The sequence below is a fragment of the Schistocerca nitens genome, chromosome 5 (genome assembly GCF_023898315.1).
Source record: "Schistocerca nitens isolate TAMUIC-IGC-003100 chromosome 5, iqSchNite1.1, whole genome shotgun sequence".
NCBI classification, from domain to species: Eukaryota; Metazoa; Arthropoda; class Insecta; order Orthoptera; family Acrididae; genus Schistocerca; species Schistocerca nitens.
In genome coordinates, this window is record NC_064618.1 from 640,933,569 (window position 1) to 640,945,966 (window position 12,398).

Consider the following 12,398-nt stretch of genomic DNA (forward strand, 5'->3'; position numbering starts at 1 on the left):
CATGGTCACATGAGACATTGAGGAAAGCTTGAATTTAAATCAGAACACCAGTATATGGTCCCACTGTTGGGAACATAAAAATGTTAGTTCCTCCCCCGACCCTCCCCCCCTCCCTGCCCCCATATAGCATACAATGAGAAGTTCTTTCACTACTTTTGGTTCACAAATCATGTTGGCACTGTGATGTAGATTGTGTGGTTGGTGTTTGTGGCCCTGAACTTAAAGCTTGTTAGCTTCCAAACAAATGCCTCACTGTATTAGTAAGCTTAACACATTTCAAGCTTTTCCTTTCAAATTTTTATGGTTATGATGCATAATAATTTTATATTAAAAGTCTGCCAGTAAAAGCAAAGCATTGAGAACTTCATTTCAGATTAAGGTGACTGGCTGGACACTAGTATAAAAACAAAGGAAAGAGTTAGCTATTGTGAAATATTATAAAAGACTCCATATGCATATCTGCGCATGATTTACCTATGTTGAGGGCAACACCATTAAAAGTGTGAGGGAGGAGGAAAAAGTGAATAAACATTCACGATCAATTCACGGGTATTAATTACCATTTGCTTTTAACTGTATGGACATTTATATGGGAGGGAATGGAAGAAAACACGAGAGAATGAGCATCAAAGCACACCAACGCTACAAATGCTATGTTATTGTTATTTTGATGCACAAGTTATCAGCACGTAGCTCTCATTCTGTAGAACACTTGGCATGAGAGAGAGTATTATTTGGTATGGTGTGTGTGCTGTTAGTGACACAAGTGAAGCAGTATCGACATAGAAAAATTTAAAGTTTATGAATTTTTGTGCAAGCATGATGGATGCACACTTCTTATTGAATTGCATCTATAGCCTTCTTTAATCATGTAGAGAAGTTTTGTTGGATCATCGCAAGAACTGAGGAGTTAATTTCAAAAGTAACACTACTTAGTGACGAGCAGTTGTTGCCTGAAGCAAAGCAGTGTTTACATTTACATTTTTTAACAACTGGAGATAGTTATGTAGGTATTTCTTCTGTGTTTCAATAGCTGCTAAAATTGAGATGTTCCCTTATGTCTGCAGTGCCATATGCGAAGCACTCCAGGATTTTATTAAAGTCCTTCTAAGGAAGATAATGTCTATAAAGTAAGATTAATGTACGGTAATAATAGGCATATGTCATGCAAGCCACTTGATAAAATCTGCTACACACTCATAGTTTGTTGTACGGCAGATAGCATGATCAAGAGAACAGTGTTTTCTTATCTATTTGGCTATTACATTAAAAGCTTCTATAACAACACGAATACATCTATAAGCCACAAGAATTATCAAGCTTTCATATATATATTTTAAATTTTATATTAATCAGCAGAATGGCTGCATAAATATATCTTTACTATCATGGCCCCACCTGATGGAACAATTAATGCTAATGAATTTCATCATTTTTCTCAGAGCTCCCAGTTGGATGTTTGAGTGCTTCAGGAATTTCCTATCAAATGCATTAAATTTTGTTCAGCATTTTCTGCAGTGGATTTCTTGACTCCCTCAAGCACCTATAATATCTATGTTCTATTATTGGAAACATTTACATACTCCTCTGACCACTCATCACTCACACATGAAATGTTCAACAACAAAATTGGATCAGCAGACTGAAAGTGAATGCTTTCAAGTATTTTCGCACTGAGGTGAGTGCTGAAGTAGAGATCATGTGAACTTAAGTTTCATGGTTCACTGAAAAACCAATAACCAGTGATGTCTGAGAAAACAAATGCAAACGTGATCCAAACAGCCAAATGCTGTTCACTTGTACTCACCTACCATTTACTGCAGTGTTTGTTTGACCCCTGCAGAACAGAGTGGTACTGCGAAAGGTTTATTTTATCATTGTTTAATTAGACAGTTATTTAGCTCATATAACATTAGTTTATTTTATCATTGTCTAATGAAACCATAATGTTAATTTATTATAATCTTGTTTAATTAAACTACAATTAAACTGTAATTTTGCTCATACGTATTTACATTGGTAACAAAGACGGCTATTTTGCATGTGTACAAAGTGTGCAGTGCCCCCACTTGTGTTATGAAAAATGGCATGTCTGCTCGAGATTTAAAGGAGGACCTACAGTTTAACATGGACTCTGAACCACACTGCAACTTGGTACTTTTTACATTAATAAATTAATGGCAGGGACAAAAGGAAGGACAATTGACAAGAAGTAGTCCTGTCACAGAATGAGGATTGAACACTGGATCTTCATATATGTAGTCTGACACTAAACTTCTAATCACGAAGTCATAGAACTTCAGAGAAGTATGCTGTCTATTTGTAGGGTGTGTATAACAATCATCCTTGGGAAGTTGAGGAAACACTTATCACAGTCCAACTCAATGAGGACTAGTCAGTATAGCAGTGGGTGGTGCTCAGTTAGGTTAGAAGTATAGCTCTTAAAATTTATTATATGCTTACTAGCCAGTCAGTCTACTTCAACTATATCTCTATGTTTTTCAGGTGCTTGTTATGACGGCACAGATCTTATGCAACATTATAGTTCATAACATTCTAGATGTTAACAGAATATGTGTTGTTGTCTTTGATGAATGCCATGCTGCCACAGGCAACCACCCTATGAGGCAGGTATGTTGAAATGAAAACCTTTCAAAGATGATTAAGTTTACAATGATGTGACAATACTGTTATTGATAATGTAGCCTTGCAGTGAAAATTTCTGTGAATAAACATTAATATATAGTGCAACACTTAACAGTACACTGGAAAGTACTGCCTGGAATACAAACCATTGTGTAGTTGAATTGTTGAGCAGTTGACACTTGCATAAGCAAGAGTGAAATTATTGATAAGCTCTCAATTTTATGATGATTCGTTACCTTTACTACTTTCATTGTTTGAATGTCTACATTGGAATGTATCATACAAAAATCTACTGCATGAAGCTCTTGCGTTCTTATGTAGGGTCAAATAAATGTCATTATTCCCATTAAAGAAGAATTGAAGTTATCTATGAAGGCAATGTGGGGAAAACTGGAAGTTCACATGCATTCCTGAGTAAGTTACAAATTTACCTTATCTAGCACTCTTTACGACAATTTGTGAAGAGGTTCATAAAGCTGCTTAAGAAGTAGCACCTACTGCACACCTGGTAGAGCAGAGCTCAGAACTACTGATAGGCAGATGTTAATTGCAACAAATTGTTAATTAGAAGGGTAATGCTTGAAGCAATGCATATAAGCTTCTGCAATGATCACAACATATTTTTTTCAGAGGAACTTCCCCAAAAATCGAAGAAATATTATGGGTATGTTAGTCAGCACAATTAGTTTTATACAGACTGTGTCAGAAAACATGGAAAGGAAAACCTAGGGATTCTTACACATGCATATCAGTACAGTAGATTCATGCTAATCTGGCCAATCCTTGCACATATGGGGGCCAGATTACCGGAAGTGCCGGATTATTGAGTGGGTTTTAAATTTAGTGTAAACACACAGGGGTTGTACGTCATTAAATCCAAATATACATTCATTCTCATAGAAAACTTAAGTCATTGAGTGTTCACATATACAGTAGTATTACTCACTGTGAAACATGTCCCAAATTTTTAGTTGTTGCAATAATCGTACACGACAGCAGTATGCTTTATCACAAAATGGCTTTACAAGCGTTACACCAGTATTGCATATTTCTGATTGTTGCATAAAGTACTCCAGGAAGATATTTGTAGCTTCAGCACCAGCAGTGTGACATATCTTAAAGTTCTCTCCTCCTACGTTTACAATGTGATTTGCGCATGGTTTTTGTTTATTCTCTTACCCAAAAACTGATACATGGATAGAGTTGTAATAAAGCTTTTTTCTCCTCACCATTGCAGGGATTTAATGTAGCATTGCCTCTGTAGCATTTATTTTTTATATAGCTTTATTTTAAATTTGTTGTTCCAGGCAGCAGAAAACATATTGAAGTTGCACATAAATCCTAGATTGCTTGGGCTTTCAGGCAGTTTAATAAATGGTGACTGTAAAGTTTCAAGAGTTGTAAAGTGTTTGAAGGACCTGGAAGATACGTTTAAGTGCAAGATATCAACTGCTGAAGAATCACTGTTACCAGAAGTAAGGAGGTATGAAGTTTTGACAAATGTAAATACTATCCTTTATTGCAAGATTAACAGAACATTGGTATATCAAGGCCATTGTTCCGCGTGATAGAGGTGGAGATAAGTAAAGATGCTCTCGGTGATCAGGCAGTTCGTAAAAATATACATTGGTTGGTGATGGGTCGTTATTATTTGCTGTGTCCAAGATGATGGGTATTTATATTTGATAATACTCATTTCATGATATTAGTTGAAAATATATTGAGTACAGAATTGTATTTTTTCTTTTTCAAAGTTTGCCTTGAAGGCAGACAGAATAAATTTAAATAGAAAAAATTATAAACATTTAATTTGTGAGATAGAATAGTAGTTTCTGTTCTTAAACACTTTGCTGACTTTTAGTTCTTTCCTATCCAGACCCTGCTATGCACTGTTATTTTTAAAGGAGATCTGTACTCAGAACCAACAGATACTCAATATAGTTTATTCAACAAATTGTTACAGAATGCTCCCTAGAGTCATACAAGCTAGCTTTAAGTAAGCAGTTCAACCAAAGTCCAGGCTCACAGTGGTCCTGTGCTGTCTTAGGTGTAACCTCATCAGAGGGTGCACCTAGTTACAAATGCCATATCGGTGGTGGCACATCACTAACACTGCGACAGGTACTTGCTTTCCATAGTGATGTCAGGTGGCTCTAAAATGCCCTCACCCCACCACCCACCAGTCCGCTGCAGTAACTGCTGGGAGAGAAGCAACAGAAGTAGTGCATGATCTGGTGGGACCACTGCCAGGAAGGGTGGTGGATCAGTGTCCACGGCATTGCTTGGAAAGGCCAGAGCAGGATGAGGCTCGAGGGCAGTTGCATGAGCTGCCATGTGACCTGACGCTCTGCCAGTGTTGGATAGCTAAACAGCAACTGACTAAGATGGCGGATATAAATTTGATTTAGATGTTGCTCCAAAAGGCCATAGGGGGAACCACAGTATACGTCATGGACCTATGGATGTTGAACTCCATAAGGTTTCCTTTCTGTGCAGCGACCGTGGAATATAAAATTATAAAGAATGTAGCAACCAGTCATGGAAACATAATTTATTTATCTTGTTGCAAATCGATTTTGACGGATATTAGTCATCATCGGTGCTAAAACAAATACAAGAGACAGGGCATAAACAACTGCTTTAACAAACGAAAAATTGACAATAAAACATAGTTACATCAATTACAATATATACAGATGTCTGAAATTAAAATTCAAAGTCATAACATACCATTTTTCTAACTGATACATGCAATAAGTAGAAGTACTGTCCTTGGCAGTTTTCTGTCATGAAGTGACACATCATTGGTCAACACTACAAAAAGACAACACGAGATGGCACCACATTGCAATAAGCGCACTCTATGTAAAATACAAAAGTAATGTAAAATGCAAGCATTAAGGAATGTATCACATTAGAAAAAAATAATAGTGATGGTAATTCATAATACCAATTTAAATAATTACAACAATTGAAGATTTCTGAACATTTGTCAGATGATGATAACAAATTATACATATATGTGTCTGTATATGTGTGGATGGATATGTGTGTGTGTGTGTGTGTGTGTGTGTGTGTGTGTGTGTGTGTGTGTGTGTGTGTGCGCGCGCGCGAGTGTATACCCGTCCTTTTTTCCCCCTAAGGTAAGTCTTTCCGCTCCCGGGATTGGAATGACTTCTTACCCTCTCCCTTAAAACCCACATCCTTTCGTCTTTCCCTCTCCTTCCCTCTTTCCTGATGAGGCAACAGTTTGTTGCGAAAGCTTGAATTTTGTGTGTATGTTTGTGTGTGTGTCTGTTGACCTGCCAGCACTTTCATTTGGTAAGTCACATCATCTTTGTTTTATATATATATATATATATATATATATATATATATATATATATATATATATATATATAACAGAGGGAAACATTCCACGTGGAAAAAATATATCTAAAAAGAAAGATGATGAGACTTACCAAACAAAAGCGCTGGCAGGTCGATAGACACACAAACAAACACAAATATACACACAAAATTCAAGCTTTCGCAACAAACTGTTGCCTCATCAGGAAAGAGGGAAGGAGAGGGAAAGACGAAAGGATGTGGGTTTTAAGGGAGAGGGTAAGGAGTCATTCCAATCCCGGGAGCGGAAAGACTTACCTTAGGGGGAAAAAAGGACAGGTATACAATCGCACACACACACATATCCATCCACACATACAGACACAAGCAGACATGGTCTTTAAATATGTCTGCTTATGTCTGTATGTGTGGATGGATATGTGTGTGTGTGCGATTGTATACCTGTCCTTTTTTCCCCCTAAGGTAAGTCTTTCCGCTCCCGGGATTGGAATGACTCCTTACCCTCTCCCTTAAAACCCACATCCTTTCGTCTTTCCCTCTCCTTCCCTCTTTCCTGATGAGGCAACAGTTTGTTGCGAAAGCTTGAATTTTGTGTGTATATTTGTGTTTGTTTGTGTGTCTATCGACCTGCCAGCGCTTTTGTTTGGTAAGTCTCATCATCTTTCTTTTTATATATATATCTGATGATGTGACTTACCAAATGAAAGTGCTGGCAGGTCGACAGACACACAAACGAACACAAACATACACACAAAATTCAAGCTTTCGCAACAAACTGTTGCCTCATCTATTATATAAGATGAAAGGATGTGGGTTTTAAGGGAGAGGGTAAGGAGTCATTCCAATCCCGGGAATGGAAAGACTTACCTTAGGGGGAAAAAAGGACGGGTATACACTTGCGCGCGCGCGCACACACACACACACACACACACACACACACACACACACACACACACATATCCATCCACACATATACAGACACAAGCAGACATCTCACAAGCAGACATATTTAAAGACAAAGAGTTTGGGCAGAGATGTCAGTCGAGGCAGAAGTGCAGAGGCAAAGATGATGTTGAATGACAGGTGAGGTGTGAGTGGCGGCAACTTGAAATTAGCGGAGATTGAGGCCTGGTGGATAACGGGAAGAGAGGATATATTGAAGAGCAAGTTCCCATCTCCGGAGTTCGGATAGGTTGGTGTTAGTGGGAAGTATCCAGATAAGCTGGACGGTGTAACACTGTGCCAAGATGTGCTGGCCGTGCACCAAGGCATGTTTAGCCACAGGGTGATCCTCATTACCAACAAACACTGTGTGCCTGTGTCCATTCATGCGAATGGACAGTTTGTTGCTGGTCATTCCCACATAGAATGCGTCACAGTGTAGGCAGGTCAGTTGGTAGATCACGTGGGTGCTTTCACACGTGGCTCTGCCTTTGATCGTGTACACCTCCCGGGTTACAGGACTGGAGTAGGTGGTGGTGGGAGGGTGCATGGGACAGGTTTTACACCGGGGGCAGTTACAAGGGTAGGAGCCAGAGGGTAGGGAAGGTGGTTTGGGGATTTCATAGGGATGAACTAAGAGGTTACGAAGGTTAGGTGGACAGCGGAAAGACACTCTTGGTGGAGTGGGGAGGATTTCATGAAGGATGGATCTCATTTCAGGGCAGGATTTGAGGAAGTCGTATCCCTGCTGGAGAGCCACATTCATAATCTGATCCAGTCCCGGAAAGTATCCTGTCACAAGTGGGGCACTTTTGTGGTTCTTCTGTGGGAGGTTCTAGGTTTGAGAGGATGAGGAAGTGGCTCTGGTTATTTCTTTCTCTACCAGGTTGGGAGGGTAGTTGCGGGATGCGAAAGCTGTTGTCAGGTTGTTGTAATGCTTCAGGGATTCCGGACTGGAGCAGATTCGTTTGCCACGAAGACCTAGGCTGTAGGGAAGGGACCGTTTGATGTGGAATGGGTGGCAGCTGTCGTAATGGAGGTACTGTTGCTTGTTGGTGGGTTTGATGTGGACGGACGTGTGAAGCTGGCCATTGGACAGGTGGAGGTCAACATCAAGGAAAGTGGCATGGGATTTGGAGTAGGACCAGGTGAATCTGATGGAACCAAAGGAGTTGAGGTTGGAGAGGAAATTCTGGAGTTCTTCTTCATTGTGAGTCCAGATCATGAAGATGTCATCAATAAATCTGTACCAAACTTTGGGTTGGCAGGCCTGGGTAACCAAGAAGGCTTCCTCTAAGCGACCCATGAATAGGTTGGCGTACGAAGGGGCCATCCTGGTACCCATGGCTGTTCCCTTTAATTGTTGGTATGTCTGGTCTTCAAAAGTGAAGAAGTTGTGGGTCAGGATGAAGCTGGCTAAGGTAATGAGGAAAGAGGTTTTAGGTAGGGTGGCAGGTGATCGGCGTGAAAGGAAGTGCTCCATCGCAGCGAGGCCCTGGACGTGCAGGATATTTGTGTATAAGGAAGTGGCATCAATGGTTACAAGGATGGTTTCTGGGGGTAACGGATTGGGTAAGGATTCCAGGCATTCGGGAAAGTGGTTGGTGTCTTTGATGAAGGATGGGAGACTGCACGTAATGGGTTGAAGGTGTTGGTCTACATAGGCAGAGATACGTTCTGTGGGGGCTTGGTAACCAGCTACAATGGGGCGGCCGGGATGATTGGGTTTGTGAATTTTAGGAAGAAGGTAGAAGGTAGGGGTGCGGGTTGTCAGTGGGGTCAGGAGGTTGATGGAGTCAGGTGAAAGGTTTTGTAGGGGGCCTAAGGTTCTGAGGATTCCTTGAAGCTCCACCTGGACATCAGGAATGGGATTACCTTGGCAAACTTTGTATGTGGTGTTGTCTGAAAGCTGACACAGTCCCTCAGCCACATACTCCCGACGATCAAGTACCACGGTCGTGGAACCCTTGTCCGCCGGAAGAATGACGATGGACCGGTCAGCCTTCAGATCACGGATAGCCTGGGCTTCAGCAGTGGTGATGTTGGGAGTAGGATTAAGGTTTTTTAAGAAGGATTGAGAGGCAAGGCTGGAAGTCAGAAATTCCTGGAAGGTTTGGAGAGGGTGATTTTGAGGAAGAGGAGGTGGGTCCTGCTGTGACGGAGGACTGAACTGTTCCAGGCAGGGTTCAATTTGGATAGTGTCTTGGGGAGTTGGATCATTTTCATTTCAACCTTATGTTACACTTTCCACCTTCTAATACCATAAAATCCACCGTTTCTAGTTCAATAACAGCCGCTTTCACGTATTAATCAACCATTTCGACCAGTTCTAATAACTTTCACTTTATTTCCACTTCCGTTTTTCGCACATCACTGATCATTTTTAGCTGCTCCCCACAGGTTTTAACGTCATCATTACAATTGTTAGCCCCATTTTCGTAATCTTTCACCACAACACCACTCCTTTAATACATTTACACGTTTTTTCGAAATTTTCCCGTATTTCTCCGTCCTTTAACGTGTTTTAGCGGCAACACAACCACCTAACCTTCATGCACATCGCTGTCTACCAACCCAAGTCCACCACAGGATCAAATTAACCAACACTTTTTCGCCTTTTTTCATACCAGATCTCCAGTTACTTTCTAGTTCACCCTTATCTCTCCCCATGTATTTTTATCTTTCATTTTCATTTCAACCTCATGTTACACTTTCCACCTTCTAATACCATGTCACCCTCACAACACCCCCACAACGACCCCATTAAGTTTTATTTACATTCCCTCCGCAAACATGCCTTCACCCTAGCCAGATTAGGCTCGCATATTTTATTTTCTCAGGCTTGCCTGACATTTGGCATAACCCCCAAAGGCCTCACACTTAAAGTTCCCATCTCTGGCTGCAACCCTTCTTTCCATCAGTCCCTATACCAGTTCCAAACTGAACAATCCATTGCCCTCACCCACCTAATCCTTCACCTACACATCAACTCAGCCAATGAACACACCCGTCAACTCCTATCCTTAATAAAAGTCCTCAATCTTTCCTCTCCCACATCCACACCGGCTATTCAGAGCATCCTCCTACAGGCCAACCGCAAATTAGAACAGCATGCCACCCTTCACCTCAAAAAACTATCCAATCTCCTAGTTTCCCACCTCCGGAAAGACATCTTTAAATATGTCTGCTTGTGAGATGTCTGCTTGTGTCTGTGTATGTGTGGATGGGTATGTGTGTGTGTGTGCGCGCGAGTGTATACCCGTCCTTTTTTCCCCCTAAGGTAAGTCTTTCCGCTCCCAGGATTGGAATGACTCCTTACCCTCTCCCTTAAAACCCACATCCTTTAGTCTTTCCCTCTCCTTCCCTCTTTCCTGATGAAGCAACAGTTTGTTGCGAAAGCTATAATTTCGTGTGTATGTTTGTGTGTGTATCGACCTGCCAGCACTTTCGTTCGGTAAGTCACATCATCTTTGTTTGTAGATATATTCAAGATGATTGATAAACACAGCTGCTAAAAAAACAAGAAATCACGTTTCCCATACTAAGACTGTCTTTTTGCATATAAATTTCACCATTGAATCTGAAAAAATTGCATTTTAGCATAAGCGATAATAGATCCATAAATTCCTCAATTTCATTTCCTGACGTCTTACGCTGCATTAAATTATTTTTCACAATTTCAGTAGTCTTGTCTATCGGTGTATTAATATATAAATTCACCATATCAAGGGATACAAGCTTCATATTAGCTGTTGTGGGGATGTCTCTGACCTGCTCAATTAGTTGTTCACTATTTTTCGCACAAAATTGTTTTTGGATTTGGAAGTGTTTCTTTAATAGATTTAATATAACAGAGGGAAACATTCCACGTGGAAAAAATATATCCAAAAAGAAAGATGATGAGACTTACCAAACAAAAGCGCTGGCAGGTCGATAGACACACAAACAAACACAAATATACACACAAAATTCAAGCTTTCGCAACAAACTGTTGCCTCATCAGGAAAGAGGGAAGGAGAGGGAAAGACGAAAGGATGTGGGTTTTAAGGGAGAGGGTAAGGAGTCATTCCAATCCCGGGAGCGGAAAGACTTACCTTAGGGGGAAAAAAGGACAGGTATACACTCGCACACACACACATATCCATCCACACATACAGACACAAGCCTGCTTGTGTCTGTATGTGTGGATGGATATGTGTGTGTGTGCGAGTGTATACCTGTCCTTTTTTCCCCCTAAGGTAAGTCTTTCCGCTCCCGGGATTGGAATGACTCCTTACCCTCTCCCTTAAAACCCACATCCTTTCGTCTTTCCCTCTCCTTCCCTCTTTCCTGATGAGGCAACAGTTTGTTGCGAAAGCTTGAATTTTGTGTGTATATTTGTGTTTGTTTGTGTGTCTATCGACCTGCCAGCGCTTTTGTTTGGTAAGTCTCATCATCTTTCTTTTTAATAGATTTAAGCATTTTTGCACTATTTTACTGAAAGGACCCCCTATATTGTTCACAATTGGCCTCACGGGACACCCTACCTTTGGACTTTAAGTTGAGCTTTTAAGGTAGGTATATGTGAGTTAATATTTGGTAAAGTTCGTTTCTCAAACGGTGTTACAATTTCCTTCTATGTTTTTAATTTATCACCAAGTTTTTTTTCTGTGCCTCACCTGTAAGATCTTTCTCAATTCTCATGATATTGTTATTTGCAAAAAACTCTTTAGTTTTATTAAGGTAATCCTCTTTTCTAACTACAGTTACGGTGTTCAGTTTATCAGCTTTTGTAACTATCGCATTATTTTTTTGCAGCTTGTTATTTATACTTTTTATAGTTATATTTTCCTTAGAGCAAATCCTATTCAGTACTTTTACTTCATTGGAAATTTTACCATATTTAACCAAAATATTGATGGATTGAAGAAAAAAGTAGAGTCTCACCAAGGTAAAGTAAAAAAATAATGTTACCATTTTTCACCAAAATATCCTGGGACTGAAGAATAAAGTAGATGAACTCCCAGTTTGTTTAGATGACATTGAATCTTATAATGTAATAGATATACTATGCCGAATTTTTCGACTCTGTAAGTGCAGAACAGGGAATCAGTGATCATAAGGCCGTTGCAGCATCCCTGAATGTGGAAGTTAATAGTAATATAAAAAAAGGGAGGAAGGTTTATCTGTTTAGCAAGAGTAATAGAAGGCAGATTTCAGACTACCTAACAGATCAAAACGAAAATTTCTGTTCTGACACTGACATTGTTGAGTGTTTATGGAAAAAGTTCAAGGCAATCGTAAAATGCGTTTTAGACAGGTACGTGCCAAGTAAAACTGTGAGGGATGGGAAAAACCCCCCGTGGTTCGACAACAAAGTTAGGAAACTATTGCGAAAGCAAAGAGAGCTTCACTCCCAGTTTAAACGCAGCCAAAACCTCTCAGACAAACAGAAGCTAAACGATGTCAACGTTAGCGTAAGG

The 12,398-nt window shown here is 40.2% G+C and overlaps 1 protein-coding gene across 7 annotated transcripts in view; it reads left to right on the forward strand.

Annotated features, from left to right (window-relative positions):
* The window catches only part of LOC126260799 (endoribonuclease Dicer-like), a 450,082-nt gene that overhangs the window by 91,202 nt on the left and 346,482 nt on the right, over window positions 1-12,398 (forward strand). For all 7 annotated transcript variants that reach the window (XM_049958149.1, XM_049958148.1, XM_049958147.1 and 4 more), the window contains exons 4-5: window positions 2,506-2,631; window positions 3,954-4,129. In XM_049958149.1, the coding sequence (XP_049814106.1) occupies window positions 2,506-2,631; window positions 3,954-4,129 (302 nt within the window). The remainder of the gene's footprint in view (window positions 1-2,505; window positions 2,632-3,953; window positions 4,130-12,398) is intronic.